The sequence below is a fragment of the Moschus berezovskii genome, chromosome 22, assembly GCF_049115385.1.
Source record: "Moschus berezovskii isolate FMDL1 chromosome 22, NW_MosBer_1.0, whole genome shotgun sequence".
NCBI lineage: Eukaryota > Metazoa > Chordata > Mammalia > Artiodactyla > Moschidae > Moschus > Moschus berezovskii.
Window position 1 is genome coordinate 16,344,372 of NC_142481.1, and position 26,949 is coordinate 16,371,320.

The following is a 26,949-nucleotide window of genomic DNA, read 5'->3' on the forward strand; positions in this document are numbered from 1 at the left end:
TTATTTTTTAATAACTACATTGATATTATTAAGCTTCCTGGGTGGCGCCAGTGATAAAGAATCCACCTGCCAATGCAGGAGACCCGAGAGATTCAGGTTCGATCCCTGGGTTGGGAAGATCCAATTCAGGAAGATCCCTGGAAAAGGAAATGGCAACTCACTTCAGTATTCTTGCCTGGGAAATCCCATGGACAGAGGAGCCTGGTGGGCTACAGTCCATGGATACAACTTAGTAACTAAACAACAAAACTAGTATTTCTAAAAATCATGTAATACTCACTGCATGGCCATATTTTCCCCAGTCTCCAAAATGTCTTTTTGCACTTTGTTCAATCTGGGTCCAAATAATGCCCACATATTGAATTTAGTTGATGTGCCTCAAGTCTTTTTTTAAAATCTGTTAACAGTGCCCTTCTTTTCTCATGCCACTCAATAGTTGAAGAAATCAGCTCAATTTTGGGAACTGCTTTGGGAATTTTATACATTCAGGATCTGCTTGGCTGCTTCCTGTGGTATCATTTACTTTGTTCATCTATTTCTCAAATTCTTGGGTTTAAAAATTTTTTTGATTTAAAAGTTTGATTCCTTCTGTTCATTATTTTGGCAAGAAAACTTCATAGGTAGTGACATGTACTTCCTAACTGCATCATACCAGGAGGTGCATACTGTCTGACAGTTCCACTTTTATAAACATTAAAGTCAACCAAAGGGCTTAGAGATGGTCAGCTTGATAAATCCTATATACTGTTCTCACTATAAACTCTTTCCCCAAATAGTTTTAATATCCCTTGAAGATCACTTTCTGGACATCATTCTTTAAATTAGGAACTAGAAAATGATTTTTCTAATCCAAATATCTTTTATTTTCTGTATTTACTGGAAAGATTTATTAAATTAAAAAAAATTAAATTTGATGAGCTTTGGGTGACCCTGAGACTTGATTCACATGGAATAAGCAAAATAAATACTTTTCCCTTTATTTATTAGTTTTCAGAATGATGAGTTGGTACCCAAGCATCTTCCCAAGCTGACCAAATTAGGCAGCCATAACCAAGTAAACTATCAAACTGCTACTGGGGTTATGTCAAAAAACCCAACTCCAACCGGTTGAAGATGGGATACTATGAGCATCAAAAAGTTTACTAGTTGTAATGGAATGTTTTCTTTCTTTCTACAAGAGTAACATATACACACACATGTGCACACACACATACACAATTATATTTCCAAGTGGTTAGTTTCTTTTTTGCCATCTTTTTGACAGTTTCTAATTAATATTGAGTGGTAGTCAGAAAATATACTATAAAACATTTACCTTGTAATTTATTATGGGAAAATAATTTCATATATCTCTTTGCTTCTTCAACCACTATATTCTTAACCTCATATTCATGAAATTCATCAGGTTTTTTTTCAGCATGAAATTTCTGATGCAGCTCAAGTGACAAAGAACTTCTCGCATTCAATATAACCTCCTAGATTTTATCCAGAATAATCTTAAGTTTAGTAAGTGCTGAGCAGTGACAGAAGGCATTTCTACATTTATTACTTCTATAGAATCTTCCTTTCATATGAATTCACTAACACTAATGATGTTAATAACAACTATAGATAATATTTACAGAAAACATGCTATATGGCTGATGTTTTTCCAAGTATTAACTACTCAATCCTCACAATGATACACAGGCTGACTCTGAATTGGCCCCAGTAATCCCTTTCTCCTGGGATTCATACTCTTCTATAAGCCCGTTCCCTTGAGTGTAGGGCAGCCTAGTTCCTTGCTTCCAAGCAATAAAAGGTAGCAAAGGTAATGAAATAATGTCATTTCAATGATTAGAAACACAAGATGATAGCTTCTTCAATGCTAGCAGATTCCTGTTTTCTTGGATTGCATTCTCTGATGAATGAAGCAAGCAGTTACGCTGAAGAGGCTCATGTAGCAAGGAAATGACTGAAGTCAGCCTTCAGCCAACAGCCAGTTAGAATCTGAAGACCTCAGTACAACAGCCCTCAGGAAATTAATTTGGCCAACAACCAAGTGAGGTTAGAAGTGGATCTCTTCCCCAGTTGAACCTTCAGATGAGACTCAGACATGGTTGAAACCTTGATTTTAGCCTTGTGAGAGGCCTGAAGCAGAGGACCCAACTAATGCCTAGACTCCTGACCGGCAGAAACTGAGATAATAAATGTGTATTATTTTAAGCTACTAAGTTTGTGGTATTTTATTATACAGCAATAAATAGCTAATATTCATAGATACTACTATCACCATTTTACAAGTGAGCAAAATGAGGCACAGAAACTTAAGTACCTATCCAATAATACACTGGTAATACAGTGATGAAATGGTGATAACAGATAGATAAGGCTAAAGATTTTCCTGCATTCATTATATTACTTTCTCATATGAATATGCTGAAGACAATGCTTGAACGGTGGTGGAAGCAACCATTAAAGCAACATTTTTTTCTGTAATAGAAATTTTTTATGCTTAATGAGGAGCATCAAACAAATTCTCTCAAAAATGAATTTTCTGATGTTCTGTAACATAATGTGCATTTGAAAGCCTTGTATTAAATTACATTATGAATTTTTTGATGTTGAGTAAGGTGTGAATGCTGTCTAAAGGCCTTCTTACATTCCTTACATTTGTAGGGTTTCTCACCAGTATGAATTCTCTGGTGTTGAGTAAGAAAAGAATAAAGTCTAAAAGCTTTACCACATTCCTTACATTCATAAGGTTTCTCTCCAGTATGAATACTCTGATGTTGAGTAAGTTGTGAGAGCAGTCTAAAAGGTTTTCTGCATTCCTTACATTCATAAGGTTTCTCACCAGTATGAATACTCTGGTGTTGAGTAAGTTGTGACAGTAGTCTAAAGGCCTTCCCACATTCTTCACATTCATAAGGTCTCTCACCAATATGAATGCTCTGATGGGAAATAAGTTGTGAGTAACTACTAAAGGTCTTCCAACACTCCATACATTCATAGGGTTTCTCACGAGTATGAATTCTCTGATGGCGAACAAGCTGTTGCCTTAATCTAAAAGTCTTCCCACACTCCTTACATTCATAGGGTTTCTCGCCAGTATGAATACTCTGATGGACAGTAAGCTGCTGGCATATCCTAAAAGCCTTTCCACATTCCTTACATTCATAGGGTTTCTCCCCAAAATGTATTTTCTGATGTATTCTAAGGTCTGGACCACATACGAAGGCTTTCCCACATTCCTTACATTCATAGAGCTTCTCGGAAGTATGAAGTCTCTGATGTCGAGTAAGGTGTGTACATTGCCTAAAGGTCTTCCCACATGCCTTACATTCATAGGGCTTCTCGCCAGTGTGAATTCTCTGATGTCGAGCAAGTTGCTGATGTACTCTAAAGGCCTTTCCACATTCCTTACATTCATAGGGCTTTTCACCAGTATGAAGTCTCTGATGCTGAGTCAGTTCTTGGAGGACTGTAAAGGCCTTCCCACATTCCTTGCATTCATAGGGTTTCTCACCAGTATGAAGTTTGTGATGCCGGATAAGGTGTGCGCGCTGTCTAAAGGCCTGCCCACATTCCTTACATTTGTAAGGTTTCTCACCAGTATGAATTCTCAGGTGTTGACTAAGTGTTGAGCGACGAATAAAGGTCTTCCTACATTCCTTACATTCATATAACTTTTCTCCATTATGAACTCTCTGATATTCAGCAAGAAGATTATGCTTTTTGTAAGTGGTCATTTTTTCAGAAGCAATTTTCACTTGCCTAAAATATCCCTCTTGTGGTTCCTTTTGTCCCTCAATTTTGCTTTTGCACTCCCAGTCATTTCTAAAAATGGAGTCCTGAAGGCTATAGCTTTTAATTCTTTCCATTATCTCCCACTGGAATGAATATATTTCGTAAATGTCCTTTTCTGGAGATAAAATATTGGCACTGTATCTGGGTTCCAAGTCTGAAAGAAAACAAGAAAGCAAACACACAATGTTTTCCTGTTCCAGAAGAAAGAAAACTATACAGAAATAAAAAGCACCTAAAATAATGCCTATTACTGAAACCAAGTAGGACCTTTCGGGGCTCCTGGGTATGGAAGCCTTTCTGTGTCCCCTGTTTCTTTGCAGAGAATAGACTCCAGCCTCCATGGACCTTCCCTAGATTCCAAAGGGAAAATTTGAACAGGCGCTAATCAGGGAAGGGAGAGGATGCAGAAACAAGAAAGGGGCAGTCAAGAAATAGTACTGCAACCTTGGGTCAGAGTCCCGGTTCCACCACTAGGGATACACATAACAGTATCTTTGAGCTTTTCTGCAGAACTAAAACCCCCAGAAACTGGAAGATGTTCCAGAGAGAAAGTGACAATTTGATAACCTTGAGAAGCTCATGAAGATACCACCTGAGGCCAGATTAAAGGAACCAGTGAAGCTCATCAGGAGACCACCAGAGGCCAGATTAAATGAAAGGAATACAGGCCCTGCACACACCCTGATCTTTTAACCCTGATCTTGAACTATTGCTATAAAACTTTCACCAACTCCTCCCAGGTTGGGACGCATAATTTTTAAAGCACAAGTCCACCGTGTCCCCCTTTGCCTGGCAAAGAAATAAGGCTATTCTTTTCTATTCACCCAAAACTCTGTTTCTGATATTTGATTCACCACCAGCATGCAGAGGCTGAGTTTTCAACATTATTACCAGTGAATGGATTAGACATCTCTAGAAGACATTGTATTCCTGCTAATAACACGTATGAGTACCTAAAAAACCTATCTTCTGGAAAAATTACACACCAAATATTAGAGTTTATGGGGAAAACAGGAAAAATATCTCCAAAACAATACCTCCAACAGAATTACAACATGACTGACAAACTGCTGCTCAATGAAAATGACAGAAGCCAGAAAAACAAGAAGACAGCTGCTAAGAGAAAACAACAGCCAATCCAGAGTTCTGTACTTCAAAGAATGAAGACGAAATTCTGTACCCTTTAAAAATGAAGACAAAATAAAGACAGTTTCAAATAAAACCTAAGAGAATTCATTGCCAACAGGCACAATAAAAGAAATACTAAAGGAAGTTCTTCAGGAACAGAGAAAATGATTCTAAGCAGAAGCACTACAGTGCAGAAAAGAAAAAGGAGCACTGTAAAAGGCACCTGTGTAGGTAAATCTAAATTAGTATTAATAATAATATGTAAATTAATACTCTATGGGGATCTATATGTATATAGAGTTAAGATACCTAACAACAGTAGAAAAAGTAGAGAATACATAAAAAGAATTTAAATGTTACTAATGTCTCTACAATATTTAGAAAGATATAAAGGAACTAATTTAAGGTACAGTGCAGTAAGTGAAGAATGCATGTGCTAACCTCCAGAGCAACTATTAAAAATTAAAGTATGTATAACTAACACACTCAAGAGGCAAAAGCTAAAATATTTTGATTAATCCAAAATAGGCATGAGAGGGAAAAAAGAGAATGCTGAACAAACAGAAAAAAGAAGGTGGATTTAAACCTAAGTATATAAGGTTTATATATTTCCCTGGTGACTCAGACAGTAAAGAATTCGCTTGCAATGCAGGAGACCTGGGTTCAAATCCTGGGTCGGGAAGATCCCCTGGAGAAAGGAATGGTAACCCACTCTAGTATTCTTGCCTGGAGAATCCCCATGAACAGAGGAGCCTGGCAGGCCAACAGTCCATGGAGTGGCCTGCCCGGCAACAGTGCATGGGGTTGCAAAGAGTCGGACATGACTGAGTAACTAAGCACAGCACATATAAGAAAATTACTTAATTGCAGATGGATAAAATGCACCAACTAAAAGATAAAGATGCTTCTTATCCACATAGGGAGAAGGAGGCTGTATGAGGAGTTCAATCTGGGTAAAGAAAACATCCACTTGTGCGAGCAGCCTCAAGTGTGGAGGATTCAGACCGAGGAGCAGCCCAGCAGTATATTCTGGGCAAACCCACCATGAATCTAACATCTGCTTATCTCCCACCAGTAACATTCAAATCAAAGCCACTACCATATTACACTGGGACAAACAAAATAGCCTCCTAATTGGTCTTCCTACTATTCATCTTGCCCCTATTTGATCTATTCTCTATAGAGTGATAAGTATAAGACAAATCAGCTCATGGCATTCCCCTGCTTAGAAATCTCCAACGGCTTTCTATCACAATGACTTCCCTTATGATACACAAATTTTACATGACCTAGCCCTTGCCTAACTTTCTAACTTCATCTTGTTACTCTACTTCTCACTTACCTTTTGAATAATAATCCTGGCCTTCCTCCTCTTCTTCTTTTTAAAATTTTGATTGGAGTATAGTTGCTTTATAGTGTATTAGTTTCTGCTGTACAGCAATGTGAATCAGCTATATGTTTACATATATCCTGTCTCTTTTGGATTTCCTTCCTCTTTAGGTTATCACAGAGCACTGAGTAGAGTTCCCTGTGATATACAGTAGGTTATCATTATTTGTCTACTTTATAATAGTATCAATAGTGTACATATGTCAGTCCCAATCTCCCAAGTCATTCTATCTGAACTTCCCCCTCGGTAGCCACAAGTTTGTTCTCTACACTGCTGTGTTTCTATTTCTGCTTTGCAAGTAAGATCATCTAGAAAAAAGGTAAGGATGATAAGAAAAATCTGCATGCTGGCCTTTTTGCTGTTCCTCAAACATCAAAGTCTTTGCCCTCTGACCCCAGGTCTCTGCACTTACTGTTTCATTATGACTGTTCTTGCTTCTTGCTTTAGATATTCAAATAGTCTGAGCTCTTTTTTCATGTCTCCACTCAAAAATCACCTCTTCAAAAAGCCCCAACCGCCCAAAAATCTGTCTACACCTCCCAATTTCTATCTCCTGTTCTCCTTACTTTTCTTAATAACACTTGTCACTACATAATACTATTCATTTACTTGTTAACTTAATGTCCTTACTCTTATTAAAATGTAAACAAGAAGACTGCTGGGAACTACCACTCTTGCTCACAACTGTTCCACTGGTGTGTAGCACAGTGCTTGGTTCAGATTGGGCATGCAAGTATTACTGAATAAATGAACATATTTTTAGGCAAGCAGGTGTATGTATATTAGTTAGACTGGAAAGAAACTGGACCCTATATAGACATTGCTATGGACTGAATTTTGTCCCTCCAAAATATACTTAAGCCCTAAATATCCAATGTGCCTATATTTGGAGACAGTGCTTTTAGGAAGCAATTAAGGTTAAATGAAGTAATAAGGGTGGAATCCTAATTCACAGGACTGGTGGACAGAATAGGACAGGACAGCACTGGTGGCCTTACAGGAGGAAGAGAGAGATCTTTCTCTCTTCATCATGTGAAGACAGTGTGAGAATGGGGCCACCTGCAAGCCAGGAAGAGAGCCCTCATCAGGCCCCAAAATGCTAACCTCGAACTTCTGGCCACCAGAATTGTAGGAAAATACATTTCTATTGTTTAAGTCACCTATTCTATGGTATTTTGTTATGGCAGCAAGAGGTGCCTAGTACAGGTTTAGATCATGATGCATTATAGTTATTAATCAAGAAAGAGAGTAGCTCCTCTCTTGGCTCAAATCTTTTACCTATCACTCCAACAGGACATTTTCATTTACTTTTTGTTTTGAAATAACTGCAGATTTACAGGATGCTGCAAAGAAAACTACAGGGAAGTCTCACGACCCATTCACCCTCCCTCTCAATGTGAACATCTTACAAACTATAGTACAATATTCAAACCAAGAAATTACCCTTGGAATAATCCATAGGGCTGATGTAGATTTCATTAGTTATACATGCCCTCATGTATGTGTTTGTATACAGGTCTATGCAATTTTACCAAATGTATAGCCTTATATGCAGAGTATATCATGAGAAACGCTGGGCTGGAGGAAGCACAAGCTGGAATCAAGACTGCCAGGAGAAATACCAATAATCTCAGATATGCAGATGACACCACCCTTATGGCAGAAAGTGAAGAAGAACTAAAGAGCCTCTTGATGAAAGTCAAAGAGGAGAGTGAAAAAGTTGGCTTAAAGCTCAACATTCAGAAAACTAAGATCATGGCATCAGGTCCCATCACTTCATGGCAAATAGATGGGGAAACGGTGGAAACAGTGTCAGACTTTATTTTTCTGGGCTCCAAAATCACTGCAGATGTTGATTGCAGCCATGAAATTAAAAGACACTTACTCCTTGGAAGGAAAATTATGGTCAATCTAGACAGCATATTAAAAATCAGAGACATTACTTTGTCAACAAAGGTCCGTCTAGTCAAAGATATGGTTTTTCCAGTGGTCATGTATGGATGTGAGAGTTGTACTATAAAGAAAGCTGAGTACGGAAGAATTGATGCTTTTGAACTGTGGTGTTGGAGAAGACTCTTGAAGAGTCCCTTGGACTGCAAGGAGGTCCAACCAGTCCATCCTAAAGGAGCTCAGTCCTGGGTATTCATTGGAAGGGCTGATGCTAAAGCTGAAACTCCAATCCTTTGGCCACCTGATGCGAAGAGATGACTCATTGGAAAAGACCCTGATGCTGGGAAAGATTGAGGGCAGGAGAAAAAGGGGACGGCAGAGGATGAGATGGTTGGATGGCATCACGGACTCAATGGACCTGCTTTTGGGTGGACTCCGGGAGTTGGTGACGGACAGGGAGGCCTGGCATGCTGCAATTCATGGGGTCGCAAAGAGTCAGACATGATTGAGCGACTAAACTGAACTGAACTGATAGCCTTGCCTGAGGACTTCCCTATAGCTCAAACAGTAAAGAATCTGCCTGCAATGCAGGAGACCAGGGTTCAATCCCTGGGTCAGGAAGATTCTCTGGAGAAGGGAATGGCAATCCACTCCACTATTCTTGCCTGGAGAATCCCATGGACAGAGAAGCCTGGTAAGCTACAGTCTGTGGGGTCACAAAAAGATGGACACGACTGAGCCACTAACACATAACATAACACATAGCCTTGCCTAACACTCACCACAATCAAGACTCTACTGTATCATAACCACAATGTTTTATTCCTTTGTAGCTTCAACCATCTTTTCCCCTCCCTACATTCCTAACCCCAGCTAACCACTAATCCAATTTCCATCTCTATAATTTTATTATTTCATAAATATTAATTAGAGTCATATGGTATAACCTTTCATGATTATTTTTTTCATTCAACATAATTTCTTCCAGGTTCATCCAAATTATCACATGTATTAAGAATATATTCCTTTTTGTTGCTGAGTGTTATTCCATGGTATGGATGTACTTTTTACCCATTTTTAATTGAGTTGTCTATCATTATAGTGTTGAGTTGTAATGTATCTACTGGATGTTGGTCCTTTGTTTTACTACTATTTTCTCTCAATCTATGACTTGCTTATTTATTTTTTATTGGTATATTTTGATGAGATAAAATTTTTTATTTGGATAAATTATGACATCAATTTTAATTTTTATGGCTACTACTTTCTCCTAAGAAACTTTTCCCTAATATCAAGTCATTCCCCTATGTTTTCCTCTTAAAGCTTTGCATGCATGCTAAGTCGCTTCAGTCATGTTGACTCTGCAACCCTATGGACTGTAGCCCGCCAGGCTCCTCTGACCATGGGATTCTCCAGGCAAGAATACTGGAGTGGGTTGCCATGCCGTCCTCCAGAGGATTGTCCCAAGCCAGGGATCGAACCTGTGTCTTAAGTCTTCTGCACTGGCAGGCAGGTTCTTTGCCACTAGCACCACCTGAGAAGCCAATTTACATTTTGCTTTTATATTTTTTGCATATAAAATGTATATCTAGTTTTAAAATTTTTATTTTATTTTTTATATTTGACTTTTAAGATTTTTTAACATTTAGTTTTTATATTTAGGTCTAAAATCTATCTCAAATTAATTGTGGTATGAGGTCAAGATTTTTTCCCCAATTATTCCAGTATCATTTGTTGAAATACTTTCCTTTACCATTGGAAGGCTTGGACAGCTTTGTCAGTAAATAAATGACAGTTCTAAGTGCATGTGAGGTCTACATCTAGGGTATCTGTTCTGTTTGTTGATCCTTAGCCAATACCACAATGTCTTGATTAATTTAGTTTTATAATATATCTCAAAGTATATTGAAGTCATGTAGTCTAAGTTCCATAACATGCTCTTCCTTTTTTGAGATTGTTTTAGACATGCGAAGTCCACTGCTCTTCCATATAAATTTTAGAATCAGTTTGTCAGTATCTAAAAAATAAAAAAAAAGGTTCCTAGGATTGTGCCTGGAATTGTGTTGCATCTATACAATTGACCATTTTCATAACAGAGTTTCCATCCCCAAAATGGTATCTTCCTATTCATCGGATCACCTTGGCAATGTTCCATGGCTTTTATTGTAGAGGTTTTGCACATTTTGTCAAATTTATTCCTTAGGATTTTGTTTTCTGACCCTATTGTAAACGGACTTAATTTAATTTTTCTTAATTGACTTAACTTTAATTTTCTAATTTTTTTCATATATAAAAAAAAACTGATTTTTGTAGCTTAACTGTATACTGTGGTCTTCACTTACTAGTTTGAGTAGATGTTGTTTTGATTCCTTAGGATTTTCTAAGTATATTATTATACCATGTCCAAATAGTTTTACTTCTTCCTTTTTGATCTTTGTATCTCTTATTTCTTTTTCTTGCCTTATTGCAATGCTCGGATCTTCAATTTAATGTTAAGTAGATACAGGGAGCGGAGAAGGCAATGGCAAGCCACTCCAGTACTATTGCCTAGAAAATCCCATGGATGGAGGAGCCTGGTGGGTTGCAGTCTGTGGGGTCGCTAGGGGTCGGGCATGACTGAACGACTTCACTTTCACTTTTCACTTTCACACATTGGAGAAGGAAATGGCAACCCACTCCAGTGTTCTTGCCTGGAGAATCCCAGGGATGGGGGAGCCTTGTGGGCCTCCGTCTATGGGGTCACACAGAGTCGGGCACGACTGAAGTGACTTAGCAGCAGATACAGGGAGACTGGGCATCCTTGCCTTGTTCAGTCTTAGGAGGGAAATCTTCAATCAAGGATGATAAAGTTAACGATGCAGTATTTTTTCAGCAGATGCCCTTTATTACACTGAGGAAGCTCCCTTCGATTTCTAGTTTCCTGAGAGTTTTTATCATGAATGGATATTGAATTTTGTCATATGCTATTTTTACAATCATGGAGATAATCAAATGATTTCTCACATTTCTGTTAATATGGTAAATTACACTGATTAATTTTTAAATGTTAAACCAAGCATAATTTCCTGGGGTAAACCCTATTTAGTCATCATTTCTATATATTGCTGGATTTAATTTTCTGATATTTTGTTAAGCAGTTTACATCTATGTTTAAGAAGGACAGCAATTACCAAGAGGGGGGCGGAATTATAAACTTACATCCTTCATGAACATAGTGTAAGAATTAAAGTAGTCTCATAAAATGAGTTGGAAGGAGTTCTTTTTCTGAAGGAATACGTGTAATACTGTACTATTACTTCCTTAAATATTTAATAGAATTCACCAGGGAAACTATGTGGGTCCAGCATTTTCTTTCTGGAAAGACTTCTGATAATGAACTTAATTACTTTAGTAGATATGAGATTATGAATATTTTCTTTTTACTCTTGTGTCAGATCTGGTGAGTTTGTATTTTTCAAGGAATTTTTCCATTTAAGTTGTCAAATTTACTGACATAAAGTTATACATGACATTCGCTCTTTTTTTAATATGGAACATGTCATGAATTTACAAGTCATCCCTGCACAGGGGCCATGTTAATCTTCTCTGTATTGTTTCAATTTGAGTGTATGTGCTGCTGAAGTGAGCACTCTTATTCTTTTAACAGATATAATACGTTAAGCGAAAACCTCTCTTTCTTTCCTGGTAATAGTAATTTATGTTGTCTCTCTTTTTCTCTTGATTAGTTAAGTTGATGTTTATTAATTTTTTTGATCTTATCGAGAAATCAACTCTAAGCTCTGTTAAGTTTCTCTAATTCTTTTTTTTCTATTCTGTTGATTTTAACTCTTATATTATCATTTGTTTTCCTTCTACTGAAAACAGCTTTTTTCTTTGAAGTGGGAGAGAAATATGATGCAAGAATTAGAGAGTTGTAATCAAGGTCAGTAGGAAATTCCCTTGTTAGCCCAGGTTTAAAGATTTTAATTTGATTCATAGGTCTTAGGCCTTTCCTCTACAGGCTTTTGAAGAGTGATCTGTAAATCTCAAGGGAATGTCTCTACCCTGACATACTTGGCTATTACCTACAGTAATGATTTTCCCATGCCTACTCAGCCCTCACTCACCATGGTGATGTCTTCCTGTTCCTTCTCTCACAACCATCCAGGGTTCCTTCCCTTCATCCAATAGGGTAATCACATCTGGCTTAGACACGGAAGGTCCTGCTTAAAATATAATGTGACATGAAATTATAAACCCCAAAGTCCTGAGGTTCAGATTTGGTTAAATTTATAATAAACTAGTAGTTCAAAATGGTATTTTATAAAGTCTAAGCACAAAGAAATGCTAGGAAGTTGAAGAACACTCACACTAGGGTATCCTCAGGACCACTAAGAACAGACACCAGATAGTTAAGAACAGGCTTTAAAACAGTTTAAACTCAGGATACTGAATGAGGAATTCCCCAGGTCGGTAGGTGCCCAGTATGCTACTGGAGATCAGTGGAGAAATAACTCTAGAAGGAATAAAGGGATGGAGCAAAAGCAAAACCAATACCCAGTTGTGGATGTGACCGATGACAGAAGCAAGGTCCAGTGCTGTAAAGAGCAATATTGCATAGGAACCTGGAATATTAGGTCCATGAATCGAGGCAAATTGGAAGTGGTCAAACAGGAGATGGCAAGAGTGAACATAGACATTCTAGGAATCAGTGAATTAAAATGGACTGGAATGGGTGAATTTAACTGAGATGACCATTATATCTACTACTGTGGGCAGGAATCCCTTAGAAGAAATGGAGTAGCCATCATGGTCAACAAAAGAGTCCAAAATGCAGTACTTGGATGCAATCTTAAAAACGACAGAATGATTTCTGTTTGTTTCCAAGGCAAACCATTCAATATTACAGTAATCCAGGCCTACGCCCCAACCAGTAACGCTGAAGAAGCCGAAGTTGAACGGTTCTATGAAGACCTACACGACCTTTTAGAACTAACACCCAAAAAAGATATCCTTTTCATTAAAGGGGACTGGAATGCAAAAGTAGGAAGTCAAGGAACACCTGGAGTAACAGGCAAATTTGGCCATGGAGCACGGAATGAAGCAGGGCAAAGGCTAATAGAGTTTTGTCAGGAGAACACACTGGTCATAGCAAACACCCTCTTCCAACAACACAAGAGAAGACTCTACACATGGACATCACCAGATGGTCAACACCAAAATCAGATTGATTATATTCTTTGCAGCCAAAGATGGAGAAGCTGTATACAGTTAGCAAAAACAAGACCAGGAGCTGACTGTGGCTCAGATCATGAACTCCTTATTGCCAAATTCAGACTTAAATTGAAGAAAGTAGGGAAAACCACTAGACCATTCAAATATGACCTAAATCAAATCCCTTATGATTATACAGTGGAAGTGAGAAATAGATTTAAGGGACTAGATAGAGTGCCTGATGAACTCTGGACGGAGGTTTGTGACATTATACAGGAGACAGGGACCAAGACCATCCCCATGGAAAAGAAATGCAAAAAAGCAAAATGGCTGTCTGAGGAGGCCTTACAAATAGCTGTGAAAAGAAGAGAAGCGAAAAGCAAAGGAGAAAAGGAAAGATATAAGCATCTGAATGCAGAGTTCCAAAGAATAGCAAGGAGAGATTAGAAAGTCTGCCTCAGTGATCAATGCAAAGAAATAGAGGAAAATAACAGAATAGGAAAAACAAGAGATCTCTTCAAGAAAATTAGAGATTCCAAGGGAACATTTCATGCAAAGATGGGCTTGATAAAGGACAGAAATGGTATGGACCTAACAGAAGCAGAAGATATTAAGAAGAGGTGGCAAGAATACACAGAAGAACTGTACAAAAAAGATCTTCACGACCAAGATAGTCACGATAACGTGATCACTGACCTAGAGCCAAACATCTTGGAATGTGAAGTCAAGTGGGCCTTAGAAAGCATCACGACGAACAAAGCTAGTGGAGGTGATGGAATTCCAGTTGAGCTATTTCAAATCTTGAAAGATGATGCTGTGAAAGTGCTGCACTCAATATGCCAGCAAATTTGGAAACTCAGCAGTGGCCACAGGACTGGAAAAGGTCAGTCTTCATTCCAATCCCAAAGAAAGGCAATGCCAAAGAATGCTCTAACTACCGCACAATTGCACTCATCTCACATGCTAGTAAAGTCATGCTCAAAATTCTCCAAGCCAGGCTTCAGCAATATGTGAACCGTGAACTCCCAGATGTTTAAGCAGGTTTTAGAAAAGGCAGAGGCACCAGAGATCAAATTGCCAACATCCGCTGGATCATGGAGAAAGCAAGAGAGTTCCAGAAGAGCATCTATTTCTGCTTCATTGACTATGCCAAAGCCTTTGACTGTGTGGATCACAATAAACTTTGGAAAATTCTGAAGAGATGTGAATACCAGACCACCTGACCTGTCTCTTGAGAAACCCGTATGCAGGTCAGGAAGTAACAGTCAGAACTGTACATGGAACAACAGACTGGTTCCAAATAGGAAAAGGAGTGCGTCAAGGCTGTATATTGTCACCTTGCTTATTTAACTTATATGCAGAGTACATCATGAGGAACGCTGGGCTGGAAGAAGCACAGGCTGGAATCAAGATTGCTGGGAAAAATATCAATAACCTCAGATATGCAGATGACACTACCCTTATGGCAGAAAGTGAAGAGGAACTAAGAAGCCTCTTGATGAAAGTGAAAGAGGAGAGTGAAAAGGTTGGCTTGAAGCTCAACATTCAGAAAACAAAGATCATGGCATCTGGTCCCATCACTTCAAGGGAAATAGATGGAAAAACAGTGGAAACAGTGTCAGACTTTATTTTTTTGGGTTCCAAAATCACTGCGGATGCTGACTGCAGCCATGAAATTAAAAGACGCTTACTCCTTGGAAGGAAAGTTATGACCAACCTTGATAGTATATTAAAAAGCAGAGACATTACTTTGCCAACAAAGGTCCGTCTAGTCAAGGCTATGGTTTTTCCCATGGTCATGTATGGATGTGAGAGTTGGACTGTGAAAAAAGCTGAGTGCCAAAGAATTGATGCTTTTGAACTGTGGTGTTGGAGAAGAATCTTGAGAGTCCCTTGTACTGCAAGGAGATCCAACCAGTCCATTCTAAGGGAGATCGATCCTGGGTGTTCATTTGAAGGACTGATGCTAAAGCTGAAACTGCAATACTTTGGCCACTTCATGCAACGAGTTAACTCACTGGAAAAGACTGTGATGCTAGGAAAGGTTGGGGGCGGGAAGAGAAGGGGACGACAGAAAATGAGATGGCTGGATGGCATCACCGACTCTGTGGAAATGAGTTTGAGTGAACTCCGGGAGTTGGTGATGGACAGGGAGGCCTGCCGTGCTGTGATTCATGGGGTCGCGGAGAGTCGGACACGACTGAGCGACTGAACTGAACTGAATTGAACTGAAGCACAAAGAAATGCTAGAAAGTTGAAGAACACTCACACTAGGGTAACCTCAGGACCACTAAGAACAGACACCAGAAAGTTAAGAACAGGCTTTAAAATAATTTAAACTCATACAAGCTCTGCTGAGAGGCAGTCTTATTTCATAGCTAAGAACACAAAATATGGATCCAGATAGTACAGGTTCATCCTGCCTTTGTTGCTATGTTGCCTCAGCAAATTATTAACCTTTTGTGCCTAAATTTTCTCATCTGAAATAAGGATAATAACAGTACATTTCTCATAGAGTTGTTGTGAGGATTAATTAGTAATATACAATGTTCAGAATAGTACATAAGTACAAATTTATGCATTTATATATATTAAAGTGAAAGTGTTAGTCACTCAGTCGTGTCCAACTCTGTGTGACCCTATGGACTGTAGCCTGCCAGTCCATGGCTCCTCCATCCATGGAATTCTTTGGGCAAGAATACTGGAGTGGGTAGTCATTCCTTTCTTCAGTGGATCTTCCCGACCCAGGGACTGAACCTAGATCTCCTGCACTGCAGGCAGATTCCTTACCATCTGAGCTACCAGGGAAGCCTGTTATATATACACATGCTGCTGCTGCTGCTGCTAAGTCACTTCAGTCGTGTCCGACTCTGTGTGACCCCACAGACGGAAGCCCACCAGGCTCCCCCGTCCCTGGGATTCTCCAGGCAAGAACACTGGAGTGGGTTGCCATTTCCTTCTCCAATGTGTGAAAGTGAAGTCACTCGGTCATGTCTGACTCGTAGCGACCCCACGGACTGCAGCCTACCAGGCTCCTCCATCCATGGGATTTTCTAGGCAAGAGTACTGGAGTGGCCTGCCATTGCCTTCTCCGATATATACACATAATACATGTGTATATTAGTGGTTGATTTCTATTGTTATCAATTGGTTGAAAGAATAATAAGAGGCTTCCTGAGACATCCTCAGATACTTACTAGGATATTTGTTTAAGAGTAAATGTAAAGTTCTTAGATTTTAACCTTCAACCACAAAGCAAGTAGAACTGAATATGTCTGTTATACAAAATAGAATGCATTTACTTGAGTTTTAGATGAACTATGTGGATTCATCTCCTACTATGTAAATTCTATGGGCTCCTCTAATTTTTAAAGAGATTCAGAATCCCTGTGTCTAGGTATTCTCTTCACAGGTGGATTAGAAAGGAGCTTCATCAAGTCTTAGCTCAAATACATAGTGAATTCCGGTTTATTAGACAATGTTTCTGTCGAAAAAAAAAAAAAATCCAGAATTCAAACCCAGCCTTTGTGTACTAAGGAAACATGGAAACAACAAACAGAGCCTGAAGAAAGTCTGAAGGACCTAGCCTGCTGAGCCTGAGAAAGACAAATGTTAAAAGGAGGGCCCTATTTCCAACCTAACAAAGCTTAAACCACTCCTTTGGAACAGAGAGAAAAATTTTATCTAGTTTCTCAAAACACAGTCCTCAAATTGACAGGAGAGAAAGTCAGTATAATTTGAGATAAACTGCCTTACCTAGTGAGATGAAGTTGCTGTAATTCTCCCACATCACATCCCTATATAAGTCCCTCTGTGCTGAGTCCAAGAATTCCCATTCTTCCTGTGAGAAGTCAATGGCCACATCTCTGAAAGTCACTGAACCCTGAAAAAAATAAAATTCATGTATTACTTGTGAAAATACATGAAACATTTTTTATAAATAGAGAGGGGATCAATGATTGCATTGCAGAGAGGGAGGGAGCACAGAGCAAGCACATTTATTTATTTGTTATTTATTTCTGGTTTTGCTAGGTCTTCATTGCTGTGCGCTGGCTTTCTCTAGTTACAGTGATTACTCTCTAGTTGTGCACGGGCTTCTCATTGCAGTGGCTTCTCTTGTTGCACGGCACATATTCTAGGGCTTGCAGGCTCGGTAGTTGTGGCACATGGGCTTAGTTGTCCAGATGCCCTGTGACATCTTCCCAGACCGGGGATCAAACCCATGTCCCTTGCATTGGCAGGTGGATTCTTAACCACTGGCCCACCAGAGGAAGCCCAGAGCAAGCAAATTTATGCCATGTGAATGAAACAGTAAGAAAATTAGCATCACCGAAATACAGTGCTACATGTTATGAACTGTCCTGTGACTGCAGATAAGATTAAATTTTTACCCAAAAATACCTGGAAAGGAATAAATTAACCAAAAGAAGTCCCAATGAAATGAACAGTGCACAAGCCTTCAGCAAGCTGTTTCTCCACCACAAATTCTTAAGAAGTATAAGATCTTCTATCTTCTTTTCCCTTCACTGATAATGAAAAAATATTGATAAAAGTTTCTCCCAAATGTACTACAAAATCTCTAAGAAAATGACTCAAGTTCATCATAAAGTCAGATTTTATTATAAGCACTTTGCCTATTATGACCAATTCTTTGGTATATTTTTAAAAATTTGCTACATGGCAGTCCACATTTCGAATGCATTAAATTCAATCTTTTTTCGCTCTCTTTAGATTACTGGATTCAATACAATCTCAAAAATCTTCCTCAACCCTCACATTCTACACTATTACTTACACTCATCAACAGAGGAACCTGGCGGGCTACAGTCCATGGGGTCGCAAAGAGTCAGACAGGACTGAGCAACTGAGTTATATGGATAAATGACACATTATTTCTGCATCTGTATGATCTTCTTAGCTCTTTATCATTCATCATCCCTCAATGAACACCTTTCCTCATTTCTGAGTTAGAGAGTGTGTGCGTGTTTAGTCGCTCAGTCATGTCCGATTCTTTGCAATCCCCACAGATTCACCAGGCTCCTCTGTCCACGGTATTTCCCAGGCAAGAATACTGGAGTGGGTTGCTATTTCCTCCTCCACGGGATCTTCCCGACCCAGGGAGACCCAGATTAAACCTGAGTCTCCTGCATTGCAGATTCTTTACCGTCTTAGCCACCAGGGAAGCCCCAAGTGTTAAAAATAGCACTCTGGATCATGATTATCAATGAGGAGGGATTTTACTTCCAAGAAGACATCTGGCCACGTCCGGGGACAATTCTGATTGGCACAACTGGGGAGAGGGGGTGTGAGTGTTAGAAGCATCTAATAAATGTCTAATATGGATACTGTTAGACATCCAACAATGCAGAGGACACTCCGCCAGAGTAAACGATTCTCTGGCTCAAAATATTAGTACAGTTGACACTTGAACAACAAGGTTTGAAATGCATGGTACCAGTTCTATGTGTATTTTTCTCAGTCATAAATACTACAGTATGATGCAATTCTAGGTTCACTGAATCTATGGATGTGGAACTGCAGATAATGAGGAATTCCAGATATGGAGGGATGGCATACACAGAGGGCCAGATTTTCAACTGCCCAGAGGGTCAGCACCCCCAATCCCTGCACTGTTCAAAGATCAACTGTAGTTCCAAAATTGAGAAACCCTGCTTGAAACCAGCACATCTGGTAAAACTGTACTATGGACTCTGCTCCTAGTATTCTTCTCTCAGGGTTTCCTGGAGATAATTCTTGACCTATTTGCTGTTCAGTTCTGATCACCTCCTACTCAACCCGCTCGTGAGGGAGGGATCCTAAACAGTATGAGATGACTGAATATCTGACACCTGATAGATGTGACTGACGGCAGTTTATTAGTCACATATACTCACAGCCCAGGAAATGAAACTAGGTTAAGGACCAGGAGAGATTCAGCTGGTCTGGCGAACAGAGGATCTAGCCAGGTAAATGGGGGCCCCATCTGGGGAGAGCAGGGAAACTCTAAGTTAGGTCTCTGGAGCCTTGACAAGATATCAAGGCAGCATATGAAATTTTAAGCCTCACAAAATGAGGCCTCAATCAAATCCCTACCTCTTCCACCCTCTACAAAGCCTTCAGTTCGGTTCAGTTGCTCAGTCGTGTCCGACTCTTTACATACCATAATATTTCAATGCACTAATATTTCTACCAACACAAAATCTCATCACATATTTAAAAAACTCAGGTTTGTGGAAAAATTTGGCGTTTTCCGTATCAGCAGTCAAATAAGACCAAATTCTCTCTTTCATCAAACCACAAGATTTTCAAGGAAAGTTCAAAGAGGGATCTCCCACTTAGTATCAATAATCCATTGCTGAAAATCAAGACATTCTAACACTACATAATTTTCCTACCATTTTGGGTGAGTGCCTATTTTCCTACCGTTTTAAAGCAAAGAATTATATTGCATTATACATTAATTCCAACCCTCCCACCAGCTTCACATTTCCCCCAGGACAGAACTCCAGTACACATGGGTCATGCACATATGATATCTTTGGCTTTCGTATTTTCTTTTGGCTTTGTTATTTCTTTTACCAATTTTTTTTTCTCACTTGCTTTGTTTCTCCACACTTTTCTTCAATACTTTTCCAACTTTTCAGGAACTCATTTTACAAAATGACAAAAACAGGAGCTGCATGGGAAATGCACCATGAAAGTGCGTTTCTAATAAGAACATAACAGAGGAATGACTCATACTCTGTACAATGCTCTTATGCCTCCCCTTCTGCCAGCAACACCAATTATACACATCTCCTTTGATGATATTTGCAAGCATTTCAAAACATCTGCAGATGGTTCTGATGGTTCAGCAATTGTATTTGGAATACAACAAGACTTCCTGTATATAGTTTTCTGTTTTTTAAATTAAAAAAGTTACATTGAACTATATGATTTCACTTACATAAAGTCCTCAAAATAAGCAAAATTATTATAGGGTATTCAAAGTCACGGTTACATTTGGACAGGGTGGGTAGAAAGTAACTGAAAGGGGGGTATCTGAATACCAAGAACATTCTTTCTTCTCCTGAGGGCTCATACAACAGATATACTCAATTTATGAAAATTCATTTAGCTGCACACTTAGGATTTGAGCACTATTCTCTATGTATGTTTTGCATCAATAAAAAGTTTTAAAAAACTTTTAAAAGATGTTAAATTCTGTACTGGGGATGTAAATTTTTGTTGCTGTTTGTTTGTTTTTGGCCATGCCACATGGCATGTGGGATCTTATTTCCCCAACCAGGAATTGAACCCATGAGAAGGCAATGGCAAGCCACTCCAGTACTCTTGCCTAGAAAATCCCATGGACAGAGGAGCCTGGTAGGCTGCAGTCCATGGGGTCGCTAAGGGTCAGACCTGACTGAGCGACTTCACTTTCACTTTTCACTTTCACACACTGGAGAAGGAAATGGCAACCCACTCCAGTGTTCTTGCCTGGAGAATCCCAGGGACAGGGGAGCCTGGTGGGCTGCCGTCTATGGGTTCACACAGAGTCGGACACTGCTAAGTGACTTAGCAGTAGCAGCCCCTGTAGTTAGAAGTGCACAGTCTTAACCACTGGACCACCAAGGAAGTCCCTGGGGATGTAAATTGTTTCCATATAGAACCAGACCAAAAATCACTGTTTTCAGAGAAGCAGGCTTTCGTTGAAGTTTAGGTATTAAAATAAAAACCTAAGATAAAAAATGTTAACGGGGGCACATTCGGCAGAAATTAGCTGCTTTTTTCTTAAGGCAATTTACTTCTGCTCCCTCATGGCTCTTGACAGAAGATGTTCCACATTAGTGGAAAAAAAGAGAAGGGCACACAGAGGGGACACTGGGCTATTTGTTGCCAATTCTCACAGGAATGAGAGGGACTAGAGTAGATTATTGAATGGAGTTCCATTAAACAGAAGTTTTAGAATAAGGAATGAGTATGTATACATGGTCTAGAAATAGGCAATATTTCAAAAAGGAAGAAGAAACATCAACTTACATGGGCCATTGTTTCGAACTGCAAGCACTGGTCAGTCCTTTTCAAGATTTCTATTAGAGATCTGCAGAGTTCAGATAAGCCAGATCTGGAAGAAGACAAAGCAGCAATAAAACCAGAGGTGCCTCAGAGCTCCCCCAAATGACTTATGTTAGTTTTATGAGTTTTCCTCTTCCATTCCTGCTTCCAAAATACTCCTCACTGCTCTCATATTCAAACTGGAGGACAGCACAGGGAGTCTCAAGAAATCCAAGCTTTGATGTGTGCATGCTGTCTCATCCCACTCTCTGTGACTCCATGGACCTTAGCCTGCCAGGCTCCTCCATCCAAGGGATTTCCCAGGCAAGAATACTGGAGTGGGATTGCCATTTCCTATTCCAGGGGATTTCCCCAACCCAGGGATCAAACTTGCTTCTTCTTGGCAGGCAGATTCACCACCAAGACACCTGTGAAGCCCATGTGTTAAGAATACTACCTAGAAAAGAAAGAAAGTCTCTGACTGATGTCTTTTAGGCACCGATAGCAGTCTCATGCGGAGAAGGCGATGGCACCCCACTCCAGTACTCTTGCCTGGAAAATCCCACGGACGGAGGAGCCTGGTAGGCTGTAGTCCATGGGGTCGCAGAATTGGACACGATTGACTACGCATTACTACTACTGATGATGGATTACTAAGTAAAGTGGGAAAGATTTAAGTATACATAATGATGAGATTTGGTACACTGTTGTAATTACTAACATAGGCTTTGCTGTCAAACTTCCAGGATATAAATCTCAGCTCTCATAGTTATCAAACTGTGTTACCTTAGACATGTTACTTTGCAGCCTTAGATTCCTCCTATAAAAAATGGTGATAACTATAGATTCTATCCCAAAGCACTGTTATGAGTATTAAATAATACTCTACATATATATACACTAAAGTTGCAAATAATCATTTAATAAAAGTCAACTATATCACTGAAAATGAAGAATACTATATACTTCTTTCAACAATTATTAAAGAAAATTCTCTTCTACTCTTTCTTTATTCTTCCACAAAAACTGTGAGCTTCTCAGCCCCTCATAATGCTAATAAATGTCAAAACTTCAGGTTGGTAGGCAATTCCTTTTGATTAACAATAATTTACAAAAGGACAGACAGTATGAGGATGGATGAAGCACACGTGGCAAAATCCTCATAATTTTTGGATCTGGGTGATGAGGAAAAACATGGAATTATAATTTAATAATAACAACTAAATCTATTGAGCCTTTATGTGTCAAGCATTATCTGAGGACTTTACATATATTAATTCACCTATTCATAGCAATCCTATGCAGTAGGTTCTATTACTATCCTCCTTTTACAGATGAAGGAATAGTGGTGCAAAGAGATGAACTGCCCCAACTTCACCGTTTTAAGTGGCAAGTTAGGATTAGAATCCAGGTAATTCAGGTCCATAACTCATACTATTGCCACTATACTAAACTCCCTTTCATAAGATCACATAAATATGTGATCTGAAACACACACATGCTGTCAAAAACTTCAAATCACTGGTCAAATTTCTATACTGTTTTCCTTCATTCCTACTAATATTTCCCTTCTCTTGTTAACACAGATTTCTCTGTTAAGAATCTGTCATCTTGAAACTCCTAAAGGCCTGAAAAGCTAAGACTTTGTTACCAATCAAACATTCTCCTATCTTTTCCTGCTTTTGACCTCAGGGCAGAGAAAAAGATCAAGGACACCTAGGGTATGATTCCAACTAAACTGTAATCTTCTCAATAAATGACAGCCTAAAATAATGCTATGCAGTTAGCCTCCCTGTATGACCTGCAGATTATTTAAATTATTAGAAAGCAGCAGCTCACAGGCGGAATTAAATGACTGCCAAGTGTTCATCAGAGAGCCAATGGAGAGGAGAGGCTACCCTTGGTAGGAGTCAGGGTACTACCCTCATCCTCTCCATCATTCACGGGGAAGGAAGAACAAAATACTAGGCCAATGGGTAGGATATTTCAGCTGGTTAGTTAAAGCCTAACCAGCTAAAGACTACCTGGAATAAGCCTCCAGAGTCCAACAAAATAGGACTAACTCAAGAGAGGGAGGAAATTCGTTGAAATGTGACAGAGAAGAGGGATAAGAAAAGCCCCTCTGTAAGCAGTTGTGCTCCAGTTGAAGGATTCTGAGGCTGTGGGGAACCATTCTGGAATGATGCTACTGAAGTGAGAGAACAAGATAGGCAGGGACTAACTGGAGGTTGAGTGCTATTAGTGAAGTGAGGGTAATTTAGCAAGCGGGTATCCCCCGAAATAAAAACAGCAAGGCAGGTCTGGAGCAACACTGGTAAGAAAGCTATAAGCTCTCAAAAAAGGGGAGTCTTTATGGCATTTTACAACTGCTGCGTGACCTGTGCAGTAGTAACGTTTTCTATTAACTGTGTAGTTGGTTTTCTGTCTTTTGTCTCTCAACCAGATTAACGGCAGGATTGCTTTTTGTCTTAGTCTGACCGATTTTTCACTTCTCTCACAGAAGCAAATATCCCCGGGTCTAGAAAAAAAATTAAAATTACACTTCATGGAACAAAGAGGAAACATCATATAAATTTCCTCCTTTCTAAAGATTGGGGGACGGTGACAGGAATCGACGCAGTGAGCCTTTTTCCCGAGCTCAGCCAGGCCAGACTAAGGACACACCCCCGCTACGACCCTCGCTCCCACCATCCATCACACACGCTACCCGATGGAAATAAGAGGGAGCCTGGGGTGACGCTGTGCCTTCCCGGCATCGGAGAGAATGGCTAGAGTACAATGGCCAAGGGCTGGAAGCTGTCTCCGAGTTCAACAGCGCTGCCTTGGGAGGGAGCTCTGGTTAAGCTGTGGTTCTGAGAGCTGTTGTTCTTCTGCGTCTTTTTGTTACAGGCCTTCACTGTGGGGTTCGTAAATCTAACTCGAAGCCATTCTGGGCCGCTGCATCTGCGAGGCCCTGAAGCAGGAGGACAGAGGACGCATCAGAGCACCCAGTGTCCGGGCAGCGTCACAAACTACACAGTCACTGCAGCCGGGTGCACACAGAGACCGCGCCGCCCCCGCGCCGCCCCCGCGCCCATTTCCTCAGTGCACGAGACCAACTCACCTCTCCGAGCCGAAACCAGCAAGGAAGCCGGAAGGAAACTAGGCGCAGAGGCATGTGGGAAATGTAGTCCCGGGTAGGGAGGGCCTGGTCCTCGCCTTAACGGGCTGCGTGGGATGCGCAAGCGCGGGCGCGAGTGGGCAGGGCGGGAGCTCGCTGTGGACCTCCCGGCTTGGGATTCAGCTGAAGCGGCACCAGCTTCGAGGCTGCATGGGGATGAATGAGGCGCCCGCTGCCAGCTTGGGTTTGAGGTGTCTGCGGAACTGCTACTGCGGTTTAGAGAGACGTCTTGGCACTAGCAGCACCTAATACATGTACTAGACATAGGGCAGGTGCTCTCTATATATACCCAAGCAGGACGTAGGTACATCAAGTCTCAACATCCCCAAACTCTTAGCATAATCTGGACACACAGAGGTTGCTCGCGCTCTAGCTCTTTCCCTCCCCCGCTTCCTCCTCTCTTTAGTTTTTTTCCCTCTTTCCCTCCTACACTTGTGAAGGTATAATTCTATAAAAGCCTACTAGGTTAAGGTGGTTGATATTGTCATTTAGATATTCTTTGTCCATACTGATTAAAAAAAAAATTCTAGTTCTAGTAATTACTGAGATAGGGTGTCTATTTCTATTAGTACCACCAGGTTTTGCTTCAAGTATTTTCAAGCCCTGTTAAGTACATATATTTATGATTGTTTTCCTGACGAAGAGGTCTGAAAAGTAAACATTAGGAAGGGTGTCCTCCGATGAGTAATAATTGAATTTGTCCTGTGCTGAGTTCATTCAGGAAAGAAACTGGATAAGCCTGCTGGGGACCACACTGCAGCAGCATCCTAGTCTTAAAATTTTTATGTATTGGTTCATAGATAGAAGAGTTTTTCATCTCTCAAAAACCTTCAGGAAACATCTGAAAATATCTAGGCTTATCTTAAATTTCACTTTTTTTAACAGTTAAATATATATGGGGTAGGAGATAAATGAAAATTATGGTAGTGGATTTGTCTCTATCTTTAGTTCATTTTGTTTTTGCTTCATGTAACAATGTTTTAAAACTGTTAGTACAGTATATGCACATTTATGATTGTGTGTCTTCCTAATGAATTGACTCTTCTATTATGAAACATTTCTCTGTCTCTTGTCTTGATATCTGTTTTAATTTAGTAGTCACTCTGGGCTTGCCAGGTTGTGATGGTGGTAAAGAACCCACATGCCAATGCAGGAGATGTTAAGAGACTCGGATTGGATCCCTGGGTCAGGAAGATCCCCTGGAGGAAAGGATGGCAACCCACTCCAGTATTCTTGCCTGGGAAATCCCATGGACCGGGGAATCTTGTGGGCTACAGCCCACAGGGTCGTGAAGAGTCAGACACGACTGAGTGATTGAGTACGCACCCACGTACCCATTGCATTAAAAATGTATGATAAACTTCACTGAAGAGTATGGGGGGGAAAGAAGCTGATCTAAGTAACTCTGGAAATGAGCAGAAACTGTAAGTCTAGAGACAAATATACATAAATGGTGTCTGGGTAAACAGTTCTGAAACCACTACATGTATCTATTAAACAAATAGATGGATGAAAGACAATGAAAGTCAGGTTTTTCAGTCTTGAAGTGGGAGGTTCTAGACCACCAAGCAGGGAAGGTAAGAGGGTTCTGGTCACCAGTTACAATGTGTGTGAAGGGTTTTCCACACACCACCAAGAAATTTTTGGACACCAGCTGGATGTCCTACAATTCAACCCAATTCAGACACCATTTACTCAGAGATAGCATCAGATTGCATAGGTTGAGGGCTCGGTCCTGTAAGATTGCTCACCCCCACCACTTTAGATGCGAATTGTAAGCCCAGATTGTTACCTGTGTTTCTGACCAATTGGTTATGTTCTCACAACCCCTCCTTCAGGCTTGATTAATTTGCTGCAATGGCTCACAAAACTAAGGAAAACTGTTTACTTACTAGATTACCAATTTATTAGGAAGGATGTTAAAGGACATGAATGAACAGCCAAATGAGATATGGAGGGGAAAGTTATCATGGAGTTTGGGGCCTGCAGGGCACAGTGACATATGGATGCATTCTGATTCCCTAAGCTAGAAGCTCTCTGAACCCCCTCCTTTTGGGTTTTTATGGAGGCTTCATTACATAGCCCAATTTCTAGCCCCTCTCCATCCCCAGAGGTGGGACGGTGACAAAGGAGAGAAAAAGGGGGTCTGAAAGTTTCAACCTCTAGTCACATGGTGGACTCCACTGGCTACCAGATCCCATCCTTGGGTGCTTTCCAAAAGTCACTTCTTGGGCTTCTCTGGTGCTCCAGTGGCTAAGAATCCATGTGCCAATGAAGGGGACACAGGTCTGATCCCTTATCCAGGAGCATCCCACATGCCACCGGGCAACTAAGCCCATGAGCCACAACTACTGAGTCTGCA

The 26,949-nt window shown here is 40.1% G+C and overlaps 1 protein-coding gene and 1 non-coding gene across 5 annotated transcripts; both read right to left on the bottom strand.

The window, feature by feature from the left end:
- LOC129546089 (uncharacterized) lies at window positions 1-24,566 on the bottom strand. 4 transcript variants are annotated; one of them, XM_055410856.2, is made up of 5 exons: window positions 24,531-24,566; window positions 21,413-21,497; window positions 17,147-17,273; window positions 12,304-12,399; window positions 1-3,943 (listed from the first exon to the last, which is right to left on the bottom strand). In XM_055410856.2, exons 2-5 carry the CDS (start codon window positions 21,419-21,421, stop codon window positions 2,577-2,579), a joined length of 1,599 nt encoding a protein of 532 aa, XP_055266831.1. In that variant the 5' UTR covers window positions 21,422-21,497; window positions 24,531-24,566; the 3' UTR covers window positions 1-2,576. The 4 variants fall into 4 exon arrangements, with proteins under 4 accessions (XP_055266831.1, XP_055266829.1, XP_088687002.1 ...); XM_055410854.2 differs by having other exon boundaries at window positions 12,304-12,402; XM_088830876.1 differs by lacking the exons at window positions 21,413-21,497; window positions 24,531-24,566 and adding an exon at window positions 20,132-20,200 and having other exon boundaries at window positions 12,304-12,402.
- Window positions 11,720-11,826, bottom strand: LOC129547401 (U6 spliceosomal RNA). The gene has a single exon (XR_008684075.2). It is a non-coding gene; the product is annotated as a U6 spliceosomal RNA (small nuclear RNA).
- Window positions 24,567-26,949: the final 2,383 nt, after the last annotated feature.